General features: G+C 46.2%; 1 protein-coding gene across 9 annotated transcripts in view; it reads right to left on the minus strand.

Moving 5' to 3' along the window:
- Positions 1 to 12,178, minus strand: part of Slc8a3 (solute carrier family 8 member A3) — a 133,282-nt gene that overhangs the window by 9,310 nt on the left and 111,794 nt on the right. For 4 of the 9 annotated variants that reach the window (XM_078050128.1, XM_021724844.3, XM_021724843.3 and 1 more), the window contains exons 3-4: positions 6,164 to 6,267; positions 1,230 to 1,247 (exon numbers count right to left, since the gene is read on the minus strand). The exons of 1 other annotated variant lie outside the window; for it this stretch is intronic. In XM_078050128.1, the coding sequence (XP_077906254.1) occupies positions 1,230 to 1,247; positions 6,164 to 6,267 (122 nt within the window). Of the gene's footprint in view, positions 1 to 1,229; positions 1,248 to 6,163; positions 6,268 to 8,669; positions 8,777 to 12,178 lie in introns of those variants that run through there. 4 more of the 9 variants (XM_078050130.1, XM_005322846.5, XM_040276461.2 and 1 more) reach the window with 3 other exon arrangements.

Here is a 12,178-nt window from a genome sequence, read left to right on the forward strand (position 1 = left end):
AGAGGCAAGATCTGGAACAGACGAATCCAAATATCTTCTCATGCAAGAGGATGAATGAAATGGAGAAGACCCAATGTTATGAGATCAATCCCCCAGGAGAAGCATGAAAAATACTGTTGGGTATGGGTATGGCCCTTGTCCTGTTGGTATTGCAAGAAGCCAAGGAAACCGGAACAATGTTTTTTTTTTCCCCCATAAAAGTAAAGTATAAGCATAACCTACATTTTTTTGTTGTTGTTGTTTAGGCTCCAAGGAGGCAAATGTCCTTGATATGTCCATGGCCTCCTCCTAAGCCCAGAGTGTAGCCGGTAGGTGAGTATGACTATGAACTCTATAAGATGCTTTTCCTCTTAAATGACTTTAAAATTTTCTGTGTTCAAAGAATGGATGAGAGATAAGACATTCTTTAAAAATACATTGGAACTCTCTTGTGGAGCCCATTCTGCCTGCATCAAGAGTTATGGCATTGCCAGATATGGGGAAATGCTTTCCTATCTGCTCATAACATTGGATGTTTGTGAACGGTTTCTAGTCACACCAGCACACTCTCAAAGTAGATGTACATCCTATACAGAATCTAGATTCTCCAAGAGAATCTCCACAAAATAAATTCTCTAAAATGTCTATGTCCAGCCCAGAACACTGTGCCCACTCCTCTTCCCGTTGTTCACAGCACATGTCACTTTAAGGGTCAATGACAAATGCATCAAAATTCTAGTAATTTAGCTTTCATCTGTGATGAGATGGGAGATCTCCAGGATCAGTAAAATTTCAGGTTATTTATAAAAAAATGCTTTTTATGCTCTCACAGCTACTTTTGATTATTTCCTCTTGGATCCCTGGGATCAGTATTTTCTTTTAAATCTCATTACAATCTTATTAGGAGGTTCCAGGTTTGACTTTCAGCCTCTCTTCCCCAACAACCTGAGTTACAGATGAATTCAGGTGTACAAGTCTACTATCTACTATCTCCTTGGTAAGTTTCTCTTCCTGGTCCCAGAGAGGATCAGCTATGCCTCTAGCCACATGCATAGACAGAAATGATACTCATGGAATTGTTTACTTCCTCACAATTATTTCATGTGGGGAAATAAATCTCCCATTCCTTAGGAGAACTGGTCAGGTTCACTTGAGCCTGTAGTTCCTATTAAGTAAATCAAAGAACACTGATCTTAAACCAAGCAAGGGCACTGGCAAGAAGTGGGAAAGAGGGGAAAGACACCTCTTACCTGGAGATAACAGGAGCGCTGTTTGCAAATAGGTACCAGACAAAGGGAGGAAAGAAAAGGAAAGATCATTAAGATCCCATCTTGAAAGTATCCCCAGACTTTGTTGTGGCTGGCAGCATAAGAAAAGCAATGAGCTTAGTAGGTGAGAGCTGAGGAACGCATGCAAAGAAAGCAGCACTTGGAGCATGCGCAGCAATAGCAGCAGCAAGAGGCGTGAGCAGCTGTAAAGGCTGCCGAGAAGTTAAGAGAGTTATCCCCACACTTCCCCTGCAACCTTGGAGAGCTAGGGATGGAGGAATGGGGGAACCAAATGAGAGGAACAGAGACTGAGTAGGTTACTCGTGATCCAGTCTGAAAAGAAGAAGTGAGAATCCAGTTATCATGGAAACTAGGTGGATTGCAACCTGCTAGAGGAGCTGGCTCATCAGTGGTGAGTGTGTCCATACGGCTTGAGTGGGACCTCAGGGAACCAGGTAGTAGTGTGCAAGAGTGCAATGGTGCCCAATTTTATGAGATCTATTCCTAACCTGACAATCAGACTATGATCTGCTCTCCAGTGCCCATAGATTTCTATGGCCACGAAGTGCATCTGAGCTACCACGTTTATTTCTCCTAAAAGAATGAGTTAGTGAAAAAGATAAGTCCTTCAGAATGTTTTCCTGAAATGGTTTGTCTTTTTTATAGATGTATCCTGGAGGTTAGGGTCATGGACATGGACTCCTATCATTTTGTGTCACCTGGGTCCATTAAGTCCCTGCATCTAATAGTGTTCAGTAAAGTTTTGTTTTTTGCCATCTATTTTTGCAATCATCTTTTCCATGGATGCTGCATCTATGGGAGGTGGCCTTCTTTTTTCCAGAAAAGGCAGATGAAATCAGAGTCCATATATTCTGGAGAAGAGAGACTGTCAGAGAAGAGAGGTGACAAATGAAAGTTCCTTAGATGGACTGGGACATTGAACCAAGATAAAACCAACACAAGTTGTCCCTAGTCTCTGAATTTATAAACCTTGAGTTTATAGCATTTATCTGAATTTATAGCATGGTACTTATGCTAACTCTTTTAGACTTCAACATTCCTCCAAAAAAAAAAGTTATGACATACCATGCTTTTATTCTGATAGTGTCTTAGTAAAGCCCCTCACTACTTGGTGCTTGTCAGATAAGTCTGGAAACACCCTTCCATGATTGGTGGAAGGAGTATGTGTATGTGTGGTGGAAGGGAGTTGTGACTTATTTTTTCTAGGAATCTCTAGGAATGCCACTCAGGCCTGGGATCTATCATCCTGTATTCATAGCCACTGAAGACATGTGGACCCAGAATCGGCACACCATATAAACAGCAATTGATTCTTCCTGATATCTTCCATTTAGAATTCTAAAGAAGTAATGGATCAATGCCTATCTTCACTACATGGAGATAGAGAACAAGAGAACTTGTTTATTCTGCTCCTTCCATGGGTTTGCCTGGGAGAGCATCTCCTGGTCCCCGAGTTCCAGTGAAGGCTGGAGATCCCAACACATGAGTGTACCAGGACACACACCAAAGAAGTTCTTCCAAAAAGGTCCTAGTGCTCTGGTTTTCACTCAGATGTCCATTCCAACCCAGGCTCATTCCTAGAGCACAGAGAAGGCCTGCCACCAGCTGGAATTGCATCATTCTCTGGCCATTGTCGGCAGGAATCTGAGACTTCCCATTAAACAGCTACAGATGGGTCTGTGAGATCCAGGAAGGCCAACTTTGAGTGATGCAATACCTTGAGGGTGTTTTTCCTGTTGCTGCTGATGAGAGAAGCTGGAGTGGAACTTTCTCCTGTATTGGCCACCAGGGTCAGCTTGAGAGTCATTTAAACCCACTTGTACACTCCAGGCACAAACAGAAAAGAGTATAGCTCTGTGAGTAATTAGGAAGCAGCTGGGGTATTTGTCTGGGTGTCCCTACATGTGGGAAGAGGAGGAACAAATAGGCCCAGTTATTGGAGGGCAGTGTTTTCCTTCCCCTCCTGAGACTTCCAGTGTCCAGATCCAGGCCCAACAGCCCTGAAGAAGCTGCTCACTGCTGCTCTCAGAAGCCGGTTTCGTAGACTCTAGGACTTACTCCACTCTAGGGCAACCATGTTTACTCTTTATCTTTCCTTTTTCCTCTACCACAGATTGTTCAGAGCTTTTAATATCACTTCTGATGTCTGTTTTGTTTGCCAAGAATACAGTCTTCTATTTCAAATCCTGTCCTTTATTTTTTTAAAAAAATGCAATTGTCATCTTGACCATGCAGAGAGTATGTCATTCTAAATGCCTAGGACTCTCCCATACAGCAGTGATAATGAAAAGCAATTTCCACTGTACTGTCTCTCACTCCGAGAGCAGCAGGGAATTCTGCAAATCAGTATGGGTTTTCATTTGATTCTGAGTCTAGACAATCTGGTTTTATGACCTTTCACCTTATGGTGGTCTGATGCCAATATATAAGAAGAACTGGAAAAAAAAACCCAAAAAACAAAAACCTGAAAGTCAACTCCCTAGGCCATAGGGCAGGAGGCTGAGAAATTGACAAATTTTTCATTGTCTGCTTCCATCTTAGGATCTTGGTCACTGGAAAGATATGGAGGTACATCCCACAGAGAGCTCGCTGAAATATTTGCCTTCTCACCTATACTCTCCCTCAAGAGTAGATTTCACCAGGGCTTTGCTGATAACTGACAAAGAATCCAGTGTAAAAAGGAAAGGTGTCCTCAAAGGGGGAGTAGCTATAGGTATTTGCATTTGGTCAGGTCTCTAGAGAGTAGAAGACCTATCTTAGGTCACTTTCTGTCCTGCAGTAGGTAGAGGTTTTAGGGGAGGGAGAAGAGAAGACTTTATTGACTGTTGGAACAAAGGCATAGATGGTGTTCAATTCTTTCCTCCTGGCTGGAGCCTCTGCCTTCCTTCCAGCTCCCCTGTATGAACCTTTGGGCTGCTTTGACTTGCACTAAGTAGCTGGAACTGTGGAAATTGATGATACTAGCTTACAATGGCCTCAGGTGTTTGCTAATTTCAACTAATCATGAAGAGGTGGAATAAATGCACAAGGGAGGTGAGAAGGAAGTAAAGAAGGTGCTGACACAACTTGTGAGAATCTCCTTAGTGGTAGGAACTGGATGATTAGCTGAAATTCAGTGAAATGGCACGAGAGATGCTTTCTCTCCCTTTGGCAGTCAGCTGATGGCAGCACCTTATTAGGTGATCAAGAAGAAGGTGAGCTATGGAAGATCCAGAGGGTGTCAACCCGTATACCACCAGATGTGCCCAAGCCAGTATGGCACAGAATTGGTTTAGCTCTTCAGGTACTCCCCAGAGGATGGAAAGAACAGATCAAACAAACATGTCTGAGAAGAGCTATAGAGGAGCCTTGGGAAATGCTGCTGCCCAATCCTTTGGGTCTGTTGGCTTCTTGCTGTTCCTTGTTACACGAATATGAAGTGGTTGCAAAATGATTGTCCTTTTTGAACAATGGGTGAATTTCACTGCTCCGTTCTCCATGAGACTCCCGGCAGCATCTCTTCCCTTAAGGGGAGTACCAAGGTCCTCCTCTTGGTATTTCCCTCGAGCACGCTTTCTCATTCCCACATCTATTTCTCTGACTCTTTCAAAGGGGTAGCTTCAATCATTTTCTTCAAGGGGAGAAACACTTCCTTCTTTCTACCCTGGTTGCAACATAATCAGCCCCTTAGGGATAAACCACTGGCAGGTGTGCTGAGATGCATGTCCTGAGGAGGAGGAGGGGCCACTTCTCTAGTGTGGGATAAAGGTTATTTGAGGGATTTAGGCAATATCCTCACTTGTGGATGCCAAGCTAAGGTAGGTGTACATGAACCATCCATTAGCTGTCTTCAATAGTTACCCTCAGAAACCATCAGCAGAGACTACAGCATTGAGAGTCCCTTCCATTGGTAAACCCATCATCAATCCTCAGGGCCTACTTAGAGTCAGTTTATTTCAGGGCTTACTGGCTAGGGGAATTTTCACACCTGGACTTACTTCTTTTCTCTTGAAGACTATCAGTTTTTTGCTTTAAAGCTTGGATTATCCCAAAGTAGCTTGAATTAATTACCCTACCTTGGGCTTCAAAGAGGGGTAGAATGGGGTGGACAGGATGCTGGGGGGAGGAAGAGTAGCTCAGGATTCCAGGTTGCAGGACTACCTCAGGAGCCAGCTCTCTCTCAGAGAGCTCCAGAAGCCTCTGACAACTGGTATACCTCCCCCTTGCCACCGTTGACCCAACTGGGAAATAGCCAGATGACACACTTACCTCCATGAAGGGCAGAGGGGCCCATGGGCCACTCTTGCAAGTGAATAGCCTGCCAAGCATTCATTAGAGGTCGAAGGATGCAGCAGAAAACTGTCAAAGCATCATGGCAACGTGAGCCCCCACCCCCATCCCCCACCCTCCCATATTCAATCCTGGCTAGAGAGTGAGGAGTGGCAGGGTAAGAGGCAGGGAAGGGGCACAGGCATGCAGCACATCACATTCCTTTCTCTTTCTTCTCCTCCCCACCCATCAAGGAGTCTTCCCAATCACAGGCTACGGTATGGGGTGGGGTGCAGGGGACAGCGGTAACTGGATAAGTGTAGCAACACATAGAAGTAACTCATCAGGGTCGTGAGGAGTTGAGGCCCCAGTGCTGCCCAGAAGGCGGGAAAGGAGGACTTTGGAAATAAACTATGGCTAAGAAGGCAGAGATGAGACCGAAACAGGGTGAGAGCGAGAATACAGGAGGGAAAAAGAATTAAAAAGTCCATTGGCCAAAAGGAGAAAGGAGGAGGAGGAGGAGGGAAGAAACAGGGTGGAGGGGAGAAAAAAAAATAGAGTTGCTTTTTTCTTTTGGATTGTTTAAAAAAAAAATTCTTGCTTTTTTTGGTTTGTTGTGGTTGTTTTGTTTTTAAAGAATCTCACACCTGATATTCCACGTTCCATCCATTTCGGTTCACCAAGGGCAATGAAGAAATTCTCTTGCCTTTCGTATTCCTCCTCATCTACTATTTTAACCCTTATGGTTTTCCTGTAGGGACAACAAGAGAGAGAGTGTGTCGACTGGGTGGGCAGGTTGGTCAGTCACCTGGAGCATAGCCTTTAAAATCATTCCCCGTCACTCTTGGCACATGCAGCCCTGTCCCACCACGGTGGCCTTGGATAGGACTATGGTGGATTGTGATGTTCTCATATAAAAAATGGTCTCGGCTTTTCTTGTCTCCTTGATCACAGTTGTTCTTGTGGGTGAGAGGGAAAGGGAGCCAGGAGGCCAGGACAGGTGGGCAAAGGGAGGGGCCAGGAGGACAGGAAGGAAACGGGGAGGGAGATTGGGGATGATGGTGGGAGGAGTCCTTTTAGGTCCTGCCGAGGGTTAGTAGGAGGTGAGTGGGGCAGCACATTCCACAGGGTGTCACATGGTAACAGTGCCATTTCTTTTAGGCTGCAGGTCAACTACCTGCCTGTTGGGATGACCCAGAACTTTCTACCATAGCAAATACATCCGTGGAACCCAGGACCTGGATCCCCCTTTTTTTTTTGTGCCTGTACCCACTTCTCACATGAGTCTCTTAAAGAAAAATTTAAAAGGAAAAGCATTTATGAGGAAGGTAGAGAGAGAGAGAGCAGTGGGAAAGAACGGGCAGCAGAAGTCTACTGTCTTTCTCATTCTTTATTTGATAGTGGACTTGTGCTATCAGGTGGGAACCAGAATAAACAAATACTAACCACAATATGATACAAGAATCCATTATATTTCTACCTCTATTGCATGGGGTGTTGGTCCTAAGTCTGGCTTCATAAAAGCTGATTAACTTGGGTTTGGGGCACAAGGTAGTGAGATTTCTGTTCATCTCTGGCTATCTTAAAGAGGCATGGTGTCTTTTACAAGCATATCATTCAGGGAAGCAAAATTTCTTGAAAGTCATTACCCTACAGACTGGCTGGAGGCTAGCACAGGTTCACTGTCACCTGGAGAATTTGGGCATGTCTGTCTCCTGGTCCTTCATGGAACCACAATGGTGGTTAGCAGGCCCAATTAGTGAGCTGGAATTATTATTTTCTGGGGTTTTTTGGGGGGGGGGTTGAGAGGAGCAGTTGGCTGGGACCTAAATTCTCTCAAAGTGCAAAGAGAATGAATGAATGACAGCTTAGCTGTGTCCTCAGATCCTCTGATATTCCTGTGATATTCTAAAGACATGCTCTGCTTTGCTACTAGTAAAGTAGTAAAATGATCTGAGCTGTTTTTTTTTTGCGGGGGGCGGGGGGGTCACAGGACTTGATGCATGTGCGTGCATGCATGTGTTTCAAAAGTACATCTTTGGTGACCTTTGGGGCTCTTTCTTGGACACCATTTCATACTTCGCTCCGTGAACCAAAGACAACACTCACTGATTGTTGAGCCATTTTGGGGTGATTTCTTCTCCTTAGATATGAGGTCCTGGGTTATCTATAAAATGTGAGTGAGACTGTTTTTCTGCCACAGAGACTTTGCTATTCAATAGGAATTGGGAGCTCTGCACCCATGAGCCTGGCCCAGAGGGACATGATTGATGACTTAGCCAAAGAACATTGCCCCCCAAATCTAGTAGTTGCTTCCTCCATGGTATGATCTAGATGGAAAGGATTTCCTGACCTGCTTAGTGGAGGCCATGGGATGTGCAGGGTCGTGTAAGTTGAAGGCAAAGGACTCCATCCACTCTGAGCAGTTCTATGAACTTGTTGGAGAAGCTTCCCTGAAGATCAGAATCCTCTGGCCCACTACTCCAAATCTGCCTGCACACCTAGCTGCTCTGAGTGGGAAAATAGAGTAAGACAGGAAGATCTTTGACTGGTATTTCCAGCTCAGTCAAGGTCAGGGAGAGAACTAAGTCTTAATAGTAGGGATGTGGCAGGTCAGACGGCTCCTGAGGCCTGCTTTGGGAGTGGAATGAACCATGACCCCAAAAACACAGATTCTCAACTTTTGAGGACTCTAAGCTCAGCCCTGGGAATAACTGTCCCCGTCAATCTGTGCTGAGTCTCTTTCCTCGTGCTGCCTCTTGTCCGCCTCTGTGCTGCTGCCCTTTCTCTTTCCTGTGCTCTGAGTCATTCAAGAGAAGTGGAGAATCCACATTCCATACTTCTGGGGCTTGGGCAGGGGTCTCTCTCTCTCTCTCTCCCTCCCTCCCCCTCCTCATCCCAGAAAAATTGCCATTGGTTCTTGAGCATCCCTTTTCTGGATACCATGTGACAAGTTGGCAGGTGTTAGGAGAGAGCTGGGAACAGAGAGAGAGGACAGAGGAGAGGGAAAAGTGAACAGAGAACAGGAGAAGAAGAAACAGGGAAAGAGACTCAGGTAGAAGAAAGAGAAGGAAGAGGAGAGAGAGAGGGGTTGTAGAAAGGAAGAAAGGAGAGAAGAATGTTAATGTTAGTGTGGAGGACAGGGTACTACACCTTTCTGAAAACTCATATCCACCATGCGGGGGCCCATCATCTGAATGAAGTAATTCTTGTTTTTCTCATACGCCTCATCATCAATTACCTTGATGTGAATCGTTTTGCTGTGGATGGAAAAATAAGTATCATAAGCCAGGAGCCGAGTGGGGGCAAACCAACCAGGAGAAAAAACAGGAAGAGAAGGAAACAGCAAAAAGAGGCAGAGAAGTTCAAGTCTGCCCCAACACCACAGAGGTGGTGGCATGGGGGAGAGTGACTGCCCAGGGCCCCCTCCAGACTCAGTGGGCTGCTTCTGTGCTTCACGTAGCTACACTATGTGACCATACTCAAAGACTGGAGGGAGCTTGGGCTTTATGGTCAAAGGCTGTGTTCTAATTACAGCTATGCTGTGTGATCTCAGACTTTTTTTTTTTTGGTACCAGGGATTGAACCCAGGGGCACTTAACCACTGAGCCACATCCCCAGACCTTTTTTTTTTTTTTTTAATTTTGAGACAGGGTCTCGCTAAATTGCTGAGGCTGACTTTGAACTCGAGATCCTCCTGGCTCAGCCACCCTAGCCGCTGGGATTATAGGTGTGCACCACCGAGCCTAGCTCACAGGAGATACCTTCTAACCCCAGTAGTTACCTGCAACCACAGATTGTACTGAATCCTCCGTATGCTATGCTTTTTTCCCCTTATGCATACCGATGACAAAGTTTAATTTATAAGTTAGGCACAACAAGAGATTAACAAGAACTCGTAATAAAACAGAATAATTATAACAATATAATAAAAGGCATTTAAAACTTATAAGTTGTTTTTCTTTTCTAGAGTTTTCTGTAGATAAGGATCAGGGACTACTGTATAAAGGCTCAGGCATTAGCACCTTCCCATAATGTTGGTTTCCTTATCCTTCTTGCTTTTGGAACTAGGGAGTTTTTTGTTTGTTTGTTTGTTTTTTGTTTTTTGTTTTTTTCACTTTCAAAACCAGCTGATACTAATTTAAAAGATTTATTTTATAGAAAGAGCAGGAAGAAAGGACATTCCAGGACCAGACCCCAGACCCCAAATGGCCTTGGGAATCTAGGCCTAAAAAAGTCCAGCTATTTTACCCTTTCTGTGTGGCCATGACAATCAGGGAGGGGCCTGTAGGAGCTGGGGGCTATTCCACACGTGTCAAGCATCCTGGTGGTTCATGGCTGGCCTCAAAGGCCACTGAGTCCATCTCCAAAGGAGCTCTGGCAGTCACAGGAGGAACACATAGGTGGGTCCCTTAACTCTAGAGCACCCCAGCTTCTGCAGGGATCTTGTGACTCACACAATTACACTGCTCTGTCTGTTGAAAAGTGGTATTTTGTTAATGTGAACATTTAAAAATATAAGTTGACTTTAAAACCCCTGATTTTTACATTTCTTCTTCTTTTTAAAAAAAAATACTAGTTGCTTTAAAAACAGAGGCAGGCCTGCGCCTCTCCCCCGACGTAGCCTCATGAGCGGACATTTCGGGACCAGACCCCAGTCAAGACATTTTGGCCTCCCCTGGAGGATGTGAGGCATTGCCGATGGAGTGAGCAGTGGAGACCCCCCACAGGAGCCCTGGCCTGCTCCCAGGGTGCTTCCCCTTCCAGGCTCTGCTGCCCTGAGGCTTGCGTGGCCTTTGTTGGGAAGGTGGAAGGGCTCCTCCCTTCCTTTTTATTAAAGTAGGAATATCTTTACAGTCTAACTTGGGTCAACTACTTTGCTTTCCCGAGCATTCCCAAGTCACCATGAGCACTGTGGTTGGATGTCTACGGGGTCTCTGCTGGTGACCATGTTGATCCTGCAGACTGAGATCAGGGTCCATCACTCCCCGGGGTGAATGTAACAGCAATTACTAATATGCCCTGAGCCCTGCCAACTGAACTTCCACAAAAGCAGACTCTAAGCCCTCATCTCTTGCCAGGCCTGGTACTGACAAACCCAACGAGCCACCACTAGCAACCTGTGAAAGCCACGACACTTGGTCCTCCCTCCCCCCCAGGACGTGGAGACCGAAGGCCTGCCTTGAAATCCCTCCTTCCCCCATCACTGGCAGGGCGACCTTGGGCATCTTGTCAAAGTTCTCCACGACTCATGTGTGAAATGGAATAACAATCCCTGCTTCTCTGGGTTATTAAATGAGATAATGCACAGGAAGTTCTTGGCAGGATGTGTGTTCTGTTTAATAAATAGCAACCATCATTACTAAGAGTAATAATGACCTCAGTTTGGTAGTTGGAGAGTAATATCGGAGAGGATCTTAACAGCTTCCAGCCATTAAGTCAGAAAATAAGGGTACATCAACAAAGAATTGGTGACCCAAGAGGTGGTACAGGCTGTAAATAGAAGTCAGGTCAACAAAGGTTGGAAAGAACAGGAGGAGAGATCCCAAATGGGTTATTAGAGGGGTTTGGAGTGTGACGAACGGTAACAGAGAGCACCTCTCATGTTCTCTCAAAATCTGGCCTCTGGCCCCCGGTAGCGACAGGGTCTGGGCAGGGCAGACCTCGTGTCACCCAATACTGCATGACTTGTGCTTGTTTTAATTTTGGGGTGAACAGATAACAGAAAAGCAGCCGCCACTGACTTCTTAGTCGAGGGCAGGGAAACAGGACAGTCAGGAATTTTGACTGCTGGAAGGGGGAGGGGGGGACAGCAGCACATCTGTTCTGATAGAAGGTGTTACTTTGCCCGGAGGCCACAGAGAGCCCTTCCAGCTCTGGGGAAGTCCTCGCTGGTCACACAACCAGGTCAACAAAACAAAACAAAACATTTAAATTGAACAAGAGTCACCAGCCAGGTCTCGAGTTCTGTTTCCAAACTTCTTCTCCCACTTCGGTCCATGGCACCATCGTCTACCAAGCGACTCAGGCCCCAAGCCTGGCATCACGCCCCGCCTCACCTCCACCCCGTCTCCTTCTTTGGCGCCTGCCTCTGGCCCCCAACACGTGGACCATCACCTGGCCCTTCTGGGCTTCCTGCCCTACCCTTGCTTACTTTCTTCAATCCTTTCCCCCTATTACAATCAGTGTCATGGATTACAATCAGCCCAGGTCCCACGGTGGCCCCTGTAGCTGGAGTTAGCACAGAGCCCTACCATGGCCTACAGGGAGCTGCAGAGCCCCTGGACTTCACAGCAGCAGCTACCCTTCCAGGGTCCCAGGGGCACTGATCTTCCCACTCCTCAAATTGGGTCTGGCCCCTCCCCGGGCTTCCCTGTTTCTGGGATCAGGACTGGACTCACTCTCATCCCTTGAGTCTCCTTGCAGACACCACCTCTTCAGAGAGGCCCTGTGTGGCCACTTTACCTCATGGACACACCCTCCCCGCGAAGGTCTGTTCCCTCGTGATACCCCATTGGTTCCTTTTGGGGCACTGATCACAACCCAAAGTTAGCTGATGGTTACTTGGTTACTGTCTCTCTGTCCCCATTTGAGTGTGAGCTCTGTGTCACTGTGGCTCCAGCACCTGGCAATGCCTGGCATGTTAGGAGGCACCCCCCATC

This window comes from Ictidomys tridecemlineatus, chromosome 5 (assembly GCF_052094955.1).
Source record: "Ictidomys tridecemlineatus isolate mIctTri1 chromosome 5, mIctTri1.hap1, whole genome shotgun sequence".
Lineage (NCBI taxonomy): Eukaryota > Metazoa > Chordata > Mammalia > Rodentia > Sciuridae > Ictidomys > Ictidomys tridecemlineatus.